This window comes from Pteropus alecto, unplaced genomic scaffold (genome assembly GCF_000325575.1).
Source record: "Pteropus alecto unplaced genomic scaffold, ASM32557v1 scaffold156, whole genome shotgun sequence".
Lineage (NCBI taxonomy): Eukaryota > Metazoa > Chordata > Mammalia > Chiroptera > Pteropodidae > Pteropus > Pteropus alecto.
The window spans coordinates 4,808,404-4,822,436 of record NW_006437746.1 but is presented as its reverse complement, the minus strand read 5'-3'; the positions used below and the strand labels follow the sequence as shown (position 1 = coordinate 4,822,436).

Here is a 14,033-nt window from a genome sequence, read left to right as displayed (position 1 = left end):
GCGGCCACCGCGTTCCTCTCCATTCGCTCCTCTGCCGGCCACCAGGAAGGAAACAGATGTGTGTCAAGGGCCTGCCAGTGGCCACAGAGACCTCAGGCACTCCAGCCCCCCGTCGTGCCAAGGTCCCCTCACAACCCAGGCACCAGGGACACTTACCTGACGACTTGCCCAGTGGGAGAAACAGGCCCTGGGAGTTGTGGCCAGAGGTCAGTTCAGGCCCCACAAGGTCATGTGTCTCAGGTGGACCTGCCTCGGCCTCTTGGGGCTGTGCAGCCACTCGCTCCAGCAGGGGCAGCAAGGCACCCATGCCTCCCACACAATTCACGACATCCTGGGGGTGGGGGGCCGGCTGTGAGAAGGCAGCTCTCAGCCATTTCTTTCTTTTTTTTTTTAAACGCCTACAGCACCTGGTCTTCTAGGTGGTCTCCCATCCAAGTACTAACCAGGCCCGACCCTGCTTAGCTTCCGAGATCAGACGGGATCGGGGGCGTGTTCAGGGTGACATGGCCGTAGACCCGCCCAGCCATTTCCTGACCCACTCCACCCCCGCACACCCTCCAGCCTGGGAACCTGGGTTCAGGACATTTTGCTCTCTTGAACCCAGGTCTCCTAAAGACTTCCCGGGCAATGCCGCCCCCCAGCCTGGCCTGTACATGTGCCCATGCTCACACTTCCTGCACACACTGCCCACATGTGTACACTCACCTTCACATCCCAGGTCTCTACCCTATAGCCCGTCAGGCGGCCATCCAGTCCATGGCCAGGGGACAGGTCCAGGCAGATGTTGTTCTTACAGGCCTGGGGGCACAGGGTGAGCAGGCAGCAAAGGTCAGTTGCAGGGAGGCAGACAGAGTGTGGGAGCAAGGGAAAGACAGTAGCAAGGTTGAGCCAACTGCCCCCTCCAAATACCTGAGGCGAGTAATGAAGGAGCAGCTTGGTGCCAAGCTCATGCAGTTCACCCTCGGGCTTGAAGGGTGCTGTCTCATTGGGCCCTGGGGAGTAGGCAGGGGGCTTCAGACCTGGCTGGGCCTCTGGCCAAACCCAGAGTCCATCTCTTTTCTGCCTAATCAGAGGACAGTACCCCCCCACCCCACTCAAGGATGCCTTCTTCCCCTGATCTCCTAGTTTCCAGTCTGGGCACTAACAAGTCCAACCACCAGCTCTGGGACATGGGTGGGGTCTGGGGCAGGGCAGGGGGATGGGCTGCATACCTAGGGCACACAGGACCTGCAGGGCTGGCAACTGCAGGGCTTCATGGAAGATGGCCACGGCCCCCAGCTCACCCTCCAGGGACGTGGGGCTACCCCACCGAGTGTCCTGTGTACCTGCAAGGGTGGAGCTGATGCTGCCCTCCGGCAGGGGGGCCACCAGCCCGGACCCCCAGCCAAGCCCTGCGGTGGCTGGGACTGACTGGGAGCGGATGAGGGAGGGGTGCGTGTAAGCCAGGGCCGTGGGGACGGGTGGTGCAGGCAGCCCCGTGGTGGTGGTCGTTGTGCGGTGCCCAGCGGAGCCGATACAGCAGGAGGAGAAAGGCTGCGGGGCCAAGGTTAGGGGAGTGGTCAGGTCACAGCAAAGCCTGGGGTTCCACCTGCATCCACTTCCTTACAGAGACCCCATCTGCTGCATAGTCCCCGGAGGCTAAAGTCTGAGCCTGGGGGGCGGGCGCATAGGGCTTCCGGACCCCACCCTGTCTAAGTTCCCCAGCTACCCAAGGCATCCCCAAACCCTGCCTGGCATACCTCACTGAGGGAGGGGCAGCGAAGGGGTGCTGTCTTGACCAGATAGCCATCTTTGTAGACATGGACCAGGTTCTGGCTGAAGAGCCGGCGCCCAGGCACATGGACGATAGCCACACAGTGCTAGAAGGGAAGCCACGTGTCAGGCCGTAGGCTGGGGCTCGGTGCTCCCTCCACTGCCCTGGGCCATGTGAGGATGGAGGCTCACCCAGGCAGAGTCGGCAAAGGACACTTCAGGCAAGCTCATGGTCAAGTACTCCTTCCGGGTGCACACGGCCACCACCAGAGTCCCAGCCGCCGTAAAGAAGGCTTCAAACCCTGAGCCACTGCTGGTGAAGAAGCTGGGGGCAGACCAAGCCAGTTACGCCTGTCGGCTCTCCTGCTCACCTTGGCACTCTGCCCTGGTCCCTGGCAGTCACCCACCTGTACAGCTGCTTTCGCTGGAGTGGCCGGCTGGGAGCCGGGGCAGGCACGGCGGCCACGGGGTGCAGACAGAGCCAGGCATGGAAGGTGAAGCCAGTTCCAGGCCACCGCTGCACGGGGGGTACCATGATACCTGCCATGCTGGGCGTGAGGTCGAAGTAACGTAGGGCCCGTGCGGGGCCCTGGTGCCGGGCCATGCCCGATAACGCTCGAATGACGGCACCCGCATGTCGGGCATTCCCAGCCTCAGCTCCACCCGAGTCCAGGCCCGGTGGGGGCCGAAGCAGGCGACGCAGCTCCGAGGGCTTTAGTGACACACGGCCCAATGCTTGCAGCAGCGCCAACAGCTGCTCCTGGCAGCGAGCCCCCAGGGCTGCCCCCATGCTGAGTGTCTCCAGCAGGCAGCCCACCAGGCCAGCCTGCACACACGTGGCACGGCTTGCAGGGCAGCTGTCACAGAGCCACCGGAGGCGCTGTGCTAGGAAGAGCTGTAGCTCAGCCGTGGGCAGTGCCGGCAGCCACTGCATCAGCACCAGCACTGGCTGCTCATTGCAGATTGGTGGCGGCGGACACACGCTGTGGTCACCCTCTACAGCCTGTGGGTGGAGTGCATGTGATAGTTCCCAGGCAACTGGCATGGAACAGGCCCCCCACCAACGGTGGGACTTCCTGTTTCAGTTTACTTGCCTACAACATGGAAAAGCAATGTGTGGTCCCCCATCCTGCTCAGAGGTTGTGTCTGAGTCTCAGGAAAGCCAGAGGCGCACAAGCGGCCATTAGTGCTAACCACAGTCCTTCAGCTCCGTTAACCCGAGCCTTGGCTTTTGATCTGGGGTGGCCAAACCCCAAAGGCATTTCCCCAAGATAATCCTGGAGTTCGCTAACATGCAGCAGCAGCTACCAGGCCCCGTGCAGCCTGAAATCCTCACCCCAGTGACACCGACTGCCGGCCACAGACCATAGTATGTACTGGCCACACTCAACACAGTCCCCCAAGGTGGAGAGCTGGCCTTCTGTGGTGGCCCTGACTCAGTCCCGGCTGCCCTGGGCACCCCGGCACGGGGCCCTGCCCTTACCATGTTGAGCAGCTCTTGCAACAGCCGATGGGTCGGGGGACCGTGGCTCTGCAGAACCTCGTGCAGGTGCGGGTAGCCGATGCGCTCCTTAAACACCTCCTGTGTGGGGAGAAGTGAGCATGGATGTGGGCCCAGGGCAAACTCACGCCCTGCGAAACCCCGGAGGAAGCAGCAGCTTTCAGGGCTCCCTTGCCTGGTTCTGCCTCTGGGTCACCATGCTGGCAGGGGCGGGGGGCTGTGGAGGGATGCAGGGGCGTAGGTCTACCTCGGAAGGCTGCAGATGATGCCCAGCCCACAAGTGTCCGTCCACCATCCAGCCCTGACCCAGGATACCCATCTCCTAGGACTGACTGATGACCAAGTCCACCCAATGGCCTGAGCAGCACCCCAGATGGCAGGATAGTCACCTCCCCAGCTCGCTTGCTCTAACAGCCACCGACAAGGCCAGTTCTGGGGCCACGTGGTCAATTTCACTCCCATTCCACATTCCTACTGCAGGTGTCCTCACCTTGGCCGAGGGGGAGCCGCTCATGATGCAGGTGAGCACTCTGACTACGTGGACCGCAATGGCATCTGTGTCCTGGTCCAGCACCTTGGGGTGGGGAGGAGGGGCAGTGAGAAGAGGCAGGAACCAGGGCGTCGCACCTGGTACCACCCTGCAATAAAAGGGGCATAAGGCCAGGGGCAGGTGCCCTGAGGCAAGTATCTGAGCTGGCGGGGGCCCTGGGAGGTAGCAACGCTGTCTCAGCACCAGCCCCTCTACTCCTTGCCCAAACTGCTGTGCCTCTCACCCTGACTGTAGGGCCCTCTCTGAGCTTGGCGAGACCCATGGTGACAAAGAGGCCAGCGAAGGAGCCAAGGCTGGGAAAGACCTCATTGGGATAGATCACCAGTGGATGTTCTCACCGCCTCTCTCTGCCCCCCCCACCCCACTGTCTGATGGGCTTTGGGGCCTCCGTCCTCACCCATCCCCACACAAGCTAGATACACGTGCAGGCAGGCCAGCAAGTGCCCCATCACCCATGATGATTGACAGGGTCGGAGAATTCAGGGACAATCAATCACAGGATGTTAAACCAGAAGAACCTTCGAGACCTTTGAGTCCTATCCTGCCCCTTGTCCCCTAGATCCAGGTGGGGACATCGAGGTTCACCCTGGCTGAACTCGATAGCCAGAGACATGCTGCTCCCTTGCCCCGCCAAGCGGGTGAGGGTCAGGAGGGCTTGGAGGGTTTGTCAGCAGGCGTGAGGCTGTATTTGGGCTCCATGGGGCCCTTGGCCGTAGCTCTGCCTGACTCCCCAAGTGACCTCAGGCCACCTTCTTCCCCTGTCCAGGCCTCAGTTTCCTCATCTGTAAAAACCAGGGGTCTCGCCTGTCTCACCCGCTTTGTAGCTAGGTGGATATGCGGGCTCTCAGAAAACAGCCAGTGCAGCAAACGCGTGGGACTGCCTCACGGGGACAGAGCCTGGTGGGCCCTGGAGGATGGGGCCCAGGCGCTGAGCCACCAGAGCACGTCCCACAAGGGATCCCTGACACCCTGCAGCCTCCAACAGCAACCATGCAAGGTGAGGCAGGGAACATATCAGGAGCAGACAGGAGCATGGGGACTCCCAGAGACCTGCTTAGGGCAGGTGCGAGGATCCACGGAAAGAAACGGCCCCACGTGGGAGAAGTCCTTCTCCGTGAATGACTACAGCCAAATCCCTGACGTGGGAGTGGGTGGGTGAGTTTCGAAGGTTCTTTCCAGCTTGCCACAGCCAAACCCCAGCTCCCAATAGCAATACTAGGCAGGAAACGGATCACTCCTACCCCGTTCCCTAGGATGGGGACTTGGAAGGTGAGTGAGACAGCACGGGGGACCCAGCCCCATCGCTAGGCCACACCAGGTTTTACACATTTAGCCCAGGGGGCGGGCGCCCAGGAAGATGAGTGCCTGAACTGGTCAGCCCCAGGGTGGTACCTTCTGGACATCGGGCTCAGTCAGTAACCGGGTAGCCAGGTCACTGTCCCCCTCAGGGGGCGCCCGGGCCTGCAGGTATAGCTGTGGGGAAGGGGGGGGCACAGGGGGGAGGAGGCAGAAGAGAGAGAAGGAGGAAGATGAGGGAGATGCAGGGTTAGAGCAGGGCCTGCGGCAGCTGCCAGGGCTCTGCCCCGGAGGGAAGGATGCACCCTGAACCCCACGCTGAGTGTCCCACCAGGCCCTGGGAAAGGGGAGGGGAGCTAAGCCACCCATGCCCTGCTCAGAGGGACAGAGTTTGTGTGGTTAAGTGGGCAAGAATAGGCACTGCGTCCCGACAGCTGAGCCATTCTCCTGTCCCTGGACTTGAGGCTGGGGAAAGGGGGAGCAAAGGGCCGGGGTACCTCTTGTCCTTCCACAACACCTCGCTCTTGTGGGGCACAGAGCCATCCTCAGGCCCAGGCCCACCCGCCCCCTGAACTGCAGGTCATCCCCCACCCCCCAGCCCAGTGTAGCCCAGGTTTGCTCAGCAGCAGCTCAGCACCCCACGTGGTTCCCCCAGCCTCTGGGCTCCAGGATCTCCACCCCCAGCCTGGGCCCTGCCCACCTTGCTGTTCTGGATGAGGCGAGTAAGGTGTTCGAAGCAATTGTTGCTGAGGAAGGTGGCCTGCAGCACTGGCCGGTCCTCACACGCCAGCATCATGGGGATGGCATCTGTGGAAGGGTCAAGGGTCAGCCCTGCCCAATCCCCTCCCTGCAGCACCTCTGGTCAGCCTTAGACCTTTTTCCCCATACTGCCCGATCCAGCCTTTCCATTATCAGTTGGGCCTTCACCTTCTGATACCACCTCCCCAAGAGCCTGAGCCCATACCCACCAAGCATGCTGACTCGTAAGGTGACAAGTGCTTCTTCGGAGCCTGGGCTCGGCCCAGCTGGCCAGTCGGCGTTAAGGATGCGGAAATAACCCTCAAGCAGGGCACGGAGCTCCGGACCTCGGGAGGGTGTGCGGCTGGCATGCAGGACATGCACCGTGCCCACCAGTGCCTCTAGCGCCAGTGGCACGAGGCGGGGGTCCTGAGCTGGTGCACGGCCCCAGCCTTGTACCACAGTCAGCAAGCCCTGCACGGAGCCGGTGCTCACAGCCGTCTGCCCATTCTCCTGCAGGTGTGGACAGAGATGGGCAATGGGCAGGGGGCTCACACAGCAGAAAGACCTCGAGACAGGCATCCTCTGGCCCACAGGCTCCTCCCAGCCTACCTTCCCTCCTGCAAGGACAGCACCAAAGAGGTGGATGAGACGCAGCAGCAGCACGGGAGGCAAGCGATCTGCATCCTGCAGGCTCTCTGGATGGAGTGAAGTGGGCAGGGCAGGACAGTGTCACCAAGCTTGCAGGGCTGTGGATCTACCAGGGGTCTGTCTATACAAGAGGTAGGAGCCCTGGGAGGAGGGTGGGGGCTGCGAGGCCCACTCTGAGGGAGAAGAGCTGGTTCTGCGCTGAAGGGTCTAAAAAGTCATGGCTCTATACTAGGGGGCCTGAGGGGGACACAGCCCTTCTTTGGGAAGCTTGAAGGGGAACACGACCCTGCCCTGAGCCTAGCAGGCTCCCCAGACCCCCTTAAGCCACAAAGTAGAAGACTCCAAGGTGAACGTATCCCCTCCCCCCGCCGCCCCCGCCTTCTTCCTCTCCCCTAGTGGCAAAACAGGGTTTAGTTTCTCAGATGCAAATCTCCTGGTACCTCTGCTCTGTGACAGTTGGAGCTTTCCCCAGTGACCTGCTCCGGGACCCTGCCGTGTCTAGCATACAGATGTCCCCTACCCCCACCTGTGCCCCCGCTCAGGACTTCTAGGGGCTTTCACAGCCTCATACATAGAATGGACGGGATGCCAGGCCACAGACTGAAACCCAGAGAGCAGAAAGGACCAGCCCGGGTCACATGGGTAGCATGGGGGCGGAGCAGCAAAAGCAGGGCTGGCTCCATTTAGGTGGGATGGGGTGGGAGGCCTCCTGGGGCAGGGCTTTGGAAGTGAGAGGCCTGGGAGCCCGGCTGGCCTGCGAAGGGAGAGGAAGCGGTGGGCAAAGACTCGGAGGTGGGCTACCTAGTTGCATTCTAGGAATGAGAGGACATGACCACGGCTGGGGTGAGAAGCAAGATTTGATCCTGAGGGTCTCCGGCCACTATTGGTGCGTTTATAGCAGCAGGAACAGAATCCAGTTTGTTTTGTGAAGAGTGCTCAGGTGGCGGAACAGTGGAGGTGGGGGAGCTCCCCATGGGGAACCCTCCCTCCTGGAGCGGTCGCCCTCACTCCAGACCCAAGCCAGCAGCTCTGTGGGGTACCCCAGAGACAACGTTCTAGCCCAGCAGGCCAGCACCTTCCCAAGCCCGGCTGCCCCTGTCCAGGCAGCATCCTGTCCCGAGCCCACTTAAAGCCCTGGCTAGTCTCCCTCTAGGGAGAGATGAGAGGGAACCCAGGAGAAGGGGGTCCCCAGAAAGGATAGGTGGCCAGTGACAATCTGGGGGCCAGCTCCTGAATGAGCGAGGGAGCGGCCGTGGAAACACCTAGTGTAGACATTGTCTTCGGGAGGGTGGAGCCTGGGGTGGAGGCTACAGGAACAAAGGGATTAGACCAGAGAGTTTTAAGATGGTCCAGATCAGAGCGGGGTACCAGTGGTTGGGAGGACCCAGGAGATGGGAAGAAAGGGGAAAGGGAAATCGACGCCCCCACCTGACGGGAGGCCTTCGCTACAACCCAGAAATGATTAACTTTGCCCAGGCGTGCCCTTTCTACCCTCTCTGCCCCGAACCCCCTCACATTCGCTGGGTTCTTCCAGCCCCACGTGCAGCCACCACTAAGAGAGACCTGTCCTGTGTAAGGAATGAGGAAATGCAGGAAGGGGTTCAGGCTTGGGGGCGGGGCCAGGTGGGGCCCAATGGGACAGGGGCGGGGCCTGACCTCTGAAGAAGGCGCCGAATTCACAGGGTAAAGCGGCAGGAGGGAACTTGTATTTGCTCTTCTCCTTGGCACTGATGACTTCCCTGGGGGTGGGGGTGGGGAGGGCAGGGGCAGGGTGAGGCCAGGTACTTCACCCCTCCTTGGCCATCCTCCCCTCTCCGGCCTGCACACGGCCCCCTCCCACCTCCACACGTTTGCCACAGCGGCACCCCGATCCTCTCCCGATCCCCTTCCCGGCTCTTACCCACTGTGCTGGCGCCGCCAGGTCTGGTAGGGGTCAAAGAGGGCCTCGCAGAGGAGTAGGGCATGCAGGGCCGTGTCCTCCAGCTGGGGACCCTGGCCCTCCTGCGGTGGTGGGTGTCCTTTCAGCTGTACATGTGGAGACAGGGCAGAAGGGGATTAGCTCGGTGGTGGGTACCGCCTGCCCCCCTCCCACCTCCAGGTAGAGCCCACCTCACCTCGGCCACCAACCGGGTCAGCAGTGCCAGCACCCGAGGCGCCAGCACCTGGCCCCGGCCTGCATCCACATTCTCCAGGTTCCTGGGGAGTGAATGATGGGAGAGGTCACAGCAATACGCCAGTGCCTCCTCTGGCCCACAGTTCCACACCCCCCGCATCTTGGGGAGGACAACAGGGACCCACCTGCAGAGGACGATGAGGAGCTTGAGCAGCAGCAGGGCCTGCTCCAGGTCCCCCTCGTCTAGCTGCTTGGCCAGCACATGCAGCGTGTCCAGTGGCAGCAGTGGCACCTCTGCACCTGCTTCTTCTGGCCTGCAGGGAGGGGAGTCACTGGGGTGCTCAGGACCCCTCAGGCTTCCCTCCCTCCACATAGCTCCAGCCTCACCTGCGTGGCTCCAGGGAGGACAATGAGATGCTCTTCTCGAAGGTACCCACAAAGGCCTTCAGCCACTGCTGCAGACAACCCAGGTCCTTCTGCAGGTTCAGGGGACAAGGGTGGGGACAGAAGGGGTGCAGTGAATGGGAGACCAGTGAATGGAGGCTGGACATGGGCGGACAGGGACTGGAGGCAGAGCAGTGTGGGCGAAGAAAGGGAATGAGGGGTAAGCGGGGCAGGAGGAAGGACGGAGGTTGGAAGGCCAGCATCAGGGGACGGCCATACACAGTGACCACTCTCCCAGTCTCTTGCTTTCCAGTCTCTTGCTCCCACCTCTGTAACCCTTGGGGACCCAGGCAGGCCTAACATAGGCAAGGGAGGAGCTTAAGTGTGTACACGCCTGGGGTGTGGCCATGGCCCACACTGCTGCTGGGCCAACCCTGACCCGAAGGCTTGGGCTGGGCTCTTGCCTGCCACCTTCTCCCAGCTCAGCAGTCGCCACCTCCAGGAAATGCTCCCTGACTGTAGATCCCATGGCACATGAGCATTACTGGCCGGGCAGACCTATGCACACGCGCCCCCCCACATGCACAGGTGCAACGCCCCGCCTTGCGCCGGGAACCTCCGCCCACCCTGGCTGGTTACCTGGACCCCAGGCCCCAGAGCTGGCTCCATGAGCAAGAGGGGCAGCGGCTGAGCCCAAGCCTGGGCGCCGCCAGGGAAACTTTGGTGTGAACGGGAAACGTCCCCTCCCGCCCCAGCCAGGGCAGGAAGCGCAGAGTCACGGTGGGGGAGGGGCGCCGCTTCCTCCTGGCAGACCGCAGGGATGTGGGGGGCCCCAAGGCACCCAGGGCCCAGCAAGGAAGCTGTGAGGGACACGGCCCCAGCACCAAGGGCCGGGCTTGGTGCACCAAAGGGCGGGGCCGCACTACCCTGGGTGGGAGCCTGGAGTCAGGTACGACTATCTAGGCACAGGTTCTGAACCCTGTATCTATGATGCCTTTCATTCAAGGCACCCACATCTCCCTGACCTGGGTCCAAGGCCTCAGGTCTAGGGGACTATGTGGAGGGCTCATCCACACCTTTGTCTCCCCCAACCCTGTGTCATGGCCTCCCCACTTGGCCCTGCTGGTCTCTGCTCCAGAGACACAGCTGAATAGATCCTAGTCAGCTCTAGTCTCCCCTGACCTCTGAGCCCCTCCCTGGCATGGAGTGGGTCCTGCTCAGACCTGAGCTCCGCCTCTCACCCTGCCTTCTCTCCCTCCATGCCCGCCCCATCTGGTGCTCCCCGCCACCCCAACCAGCTGAGCCCAGAAGGTAACTTTCTTTCCAGGGGCAGAGGGGCAGGCCAGGGACTAGACAGGAGGAGGATGAAGGGGAAAGGGACACATCACAGGCAGCGCCCAGTAGCCTGAGGCTGCTCCCCAGGTACCCTGGACCCGAACTCAAGGACCTTCAGAACTGCCTTTGGATGGATGGCTAATTTTTGCCATCTGTGCACCCCAGACCACATAAGCCCCAGGGAAGGGGGCCTGACCCCAGCATCCTGAACCAGACCCCTAAGAAACCTAGGCGGAGCAGCCTTCCGCCCTGTGCTTGGGTACCTTCTGTCACAGATCTGAGGCCCAGAAAACTAGGAGAGGGGCTAGGGTCACCAAGGTACAGGCCCGCACCTGTACTTTGACAGACGCTTTGCCTGTCAGTTACCTTTGGTGACCTCTCTACCCTCTGAAGCAAGGACACCAAAGGGTCCAAGCCTGAAACACCAGAGCTGGGGGTTCCCAGAGGGGATGCCTCAGCCACTACCAGCTTCAGCTGTACCTCTGAGGATGCTGAAAGCCAGACCTTCGTTCTAGGTCAGGGACACTCATGGTTGCTAACCAGCTATCCCAAGCTGACCATGTGACCCCTGACCCCGGACTCAGTGACCCCACAGATCTCTGTCTACCGTCAAAACTGTCTCAACACCATCCTCTCCTCATCTACCCCCCAAACCATCCCCCATCATCTCACCCAAAATGTGGGTCCTGAAAGCCCAAATTTGACCATGTCCCCGCCGCCACCTGACCAGAGGGTAAAGGCTCAACTGCTGAGCACGGCATTCCAGACCCTCGTCCAGCCAGAGACCGCTTTACCGGCCTCTCTGCCCCTCCCCATCTTAGTCACATCCTCCTGTCCAGGTCTCGGTCCACCCCGCACCCCACTGCCATCTGTGACTTGGGCTTTTGGTGCTTCAGGAACCTCGCCCCCTCCCTGTGGCCATCACCTAAACAGACCCTCCCTGACCTGGCTCAAAACTCTGCATACTCCCACTTTTTGTCCCTAGAGCCACACCTTTGGCCTGTCCAGTCCTACAAACTTCCAGCAGCAGGTCCAGGCTGGGCTGGTTTTAGGGCTGAGACAATCAGGGCAGCATCTGTGGGTACTGGAGGAGGCGTGAGGGGTCTCTAAAGCACAGTACTAGGCAGGGGTAGGGGTAGTTGCCTGTCCTGCCTCTGTAGGTCTCACCTCTTCTCCCAGGACGGCCTCAGCATGGCTCTGACCTGGGCCCTGTGGCTTGAGGCTGCAGCCAGAGCCAGGCGGGGGGCCCTGAGCATGGCGGCAGCGCTGCATGTGGAGTGGTCTAGAGCGGGTTAGGAGGAGTGGCTGTGGTCCTTGGCTTCCCCATACTCCTCAGAGGTTCTGCCTAGGCTGGCTTCTCCCCTCCCTTGCCAGCTCTGGGCAGGGCCAGCCCAGTCCCCACCCCAACCTGAGTGGGCCAGGGTCCCCACCGTGCCCCTCGCATGAAGGCAGGTCAGGAGCAGCCACATTCCTCCCCAGGGCCCTGGCGGAGGGGAGAAAGCTGTGGGTATGGGTAAGGTCAGTGTCCCCGGGAGAAGGCGGTCTCATAGTCACTCTTCTAGGGACTCCAATCTATGCCCAACCAGCCCTAGGACACTCAATTCTGGGGGTTGGGGGCTCCCAAGGGCTCGTTAGGCCCTGGGCAGGCATGGTACTGCCACTTCCCTAGAACCTGGGAGGGCTGGGGCAGCAGCTGTGGTATGGACAGATGGGTGGAGCTATCTGCAGAGGCCACTGAGCTGCCTGACACCATGCCACCCCTAGACCTGCTTGCCCTGTCTTAATTCAGGGCCCTGACCTTGCCTGAATCCTTCATGCCTGCCCTATCACCACCCCTCTTGGGGTTTACAGAAATTCTTTAAATAGCACCTGGCACCTAGTATACCTCCAGTGTACACCAGTTACCACCACCATCCCATCAGCTAGCTACCTACCCTATCACAAGCCTTAGGGCAAGTCCACAGCCCACTCCCCGGCAGAGCCAAAGTCTCATGGGCTGTGCCCCAGCTGGCAGGTGGAATAGGGGTATCTCGGTGGGCCCCAGGATGGAGACAGGAGCAGGGGAGGGAGAGAAGATCTGAGCTCCATGGTGGTGACTCCTCCCAGTTTGAGCTGCCTGGGTGGTAGTGAGCACCCCATCTCCTGGAACAGGCAAGCAGATATGGGACAGGGTGGGGTCTGATCAGGATGACCCTTTCAAGCCTGGGGGCATCCTCACTCAGCATCAGGAGGGGGATGGAATATCAAGCTGAAGGTGGCTTCTGGCTACGCCAGGAGGACTAGAGGTCAGACCTGAAGGACCCCAGTCCAAGGAATGAAGCAGGAAGATGGGGACTTTGCCAAGGGCAAGGACAACTGAGGAGAGTGGTCCAAGTAAGTGCCCAAGTGGCTGGGCCAGTCTCTCCCCCTTACCTGAGAAAGGGGTCTTTAAAGGAGTGGACCTTCTGGTCTCCATCACACCCCCAGGGCTTACCCTTCCCCTAGTCCTATCACTATGGAAACCAGGAATTTCCTTCCAGGGTCCCCATAGTAACCAACCCTGTTTCCATGGGGACCCCACAATTCCACATCAGCTCCCCAGTTGCCATAACAACTCCAGGGATTACCAGCTCTTCCCTTGACCCCGGGCTCTGTGCTACTCTCCCCATCACCTCAGTCCCGCCCCCTTCAGTTGCCTTGGTAATAAAGGCAGGGAGGAGGAAACCCTGGTTGCCCCCGTGAGGTACGGAGGGGGCCCAAGCACCAAGGAGGCTGTTCCGCCTTCCTTCTTCCCATTCCAAGAGGGTAAACTGAGGCAAGGGAAGGCATACGACCCAGCTAAGGTCCCAGAGGGAGCAAGAGGGCCCGACAAGCTTTCCATGGGGCCGGTGGGTAGAGCTCACCAGGCAGGGGTGAGGGAGCACGAAGGGGTGGGCAGGGCAAGCTCAACTCAAGCTCTGACCCGACCTCCCTGGAACCCTGAGTAGGAGAAATTAGAGAGTGCAACCCGGGCTCCCCAGCTGTAACTTGAATGTTGGTCCTGTCCTGACCTTTGTGACCTTGAGTGCTCCTCAGCTCTTGTGTCCCCCAGTGCTCCCTTTTGCTGGGGGGCTTTTGAGTGACCCCATAAGAAAAGAGATCACTCATTTGCATGTTATTTTCCATAACCTCTATGTACTGGCCCAATTGTCAGCTTGTCAGGTGCTGTCCCCTTCCCCTTATCCTCACACCCCTTCCTCTGCCCTCCCTGGGGAAGCCCTGGTGGGCTGAGTCCTCTGGATATGCCCCCACCCATCCCCAGGCCTCCCCCTCGCTCCTGACAACTTGCCTCTCGTATGTCCCACTGTCGTGCTTTTGCTCCTGCCGTTCCCGTCCCCTCCGCCCTCAAGGCCCAAACGTAGCCTCCTCTGGTATGACTTCCCCAACCGGCCACTGCTGTGGCTGTCTCTCGTCCAGCCATCCAGCTGGACCCAAGAAGCACTCACTAACTGTGAGGTGCCGCAGAACCACGGAGCAGCGAGCGTGATGAGAGCTAAAATGGGGACATGCCTGGGCGGAGGTCCAGCTTGGTTTGGGGAAAGGGCAGGACAGTGCCATGCAGAAGAAACAGCTTGTGCCATCCCAGGGAGCAGACTCACCTGAGGCTTCCTGCTCGCAGGACCAGACCTTTCCCGAGTAAGAGAACACAGGCCGGGGGCTGGGCTGAGCTCGGCTGGGCCGAGCTCTCCCCTAAA

General features: G+C 61.1%; 1 protein-coding gene and 1 non-coding gene across 2 annotated transcripts in view; both read right to left on the bottom strand.

Annotated features, from left to right (window-relative positions):
- The window catches only part of NBEAL2 (neurobeachin like 2), a 25,451-nt gene extending 11,906 nt beyond the window's left edge, over positions 1-13,545 (bottom strand). The window contains 19 exon segments of the mRNA XM_025048927.1: positions 1-31; positions 157-331; positions 706-798; positions 910-992; positions 1,212-1,533; positions 1,740-1,859; positions 1,945-2,077; positions 2,160-2,755; positions 3,236-3,334; positions 3,744-3,827; positions 5,196-5,276; positions 5,800-5,906; positions 6,068-6,350; positions 6,450-6,535; positions 8,145-8,227; positions 8,389-8,513; positions 8,603-8,684; positions 8,787-8,915; positions 8,989-13,545. Of these exon segments, the coding sequence (XP_024904695.1) occupies positions 1-31; positions 157-331; positions 706-798; positions 910-992; positions 1,212-1,533; positions 1,740-1,859; positions 1,945-2,077; positions 2,160-2,755; positions 3,236-3,334; positions 3,744-3,827; positions 5,196-5,276; positions 5,800-5,906; positions 6,068-6,350; positions 6,450-6,535; positions 8,145-8,227; positions 8,389-8,513; positions 8,603-8,684; positions 8,787-8,915; positions 8,989-9,248 (2,972 nt within the window). The 5' untranslated portion in view covers positions 9,249-13,545.
- Positions 396-515, bottom strand: LOC112482074. Its single transcript, XR_003047192.1, has one exon. It is a non-coding gene; the product is annotated as a 5S ribosomal RNA (ribosomal RNA).
- Positions 13,546-14,033: the final 488 nt, after the last annotated feature.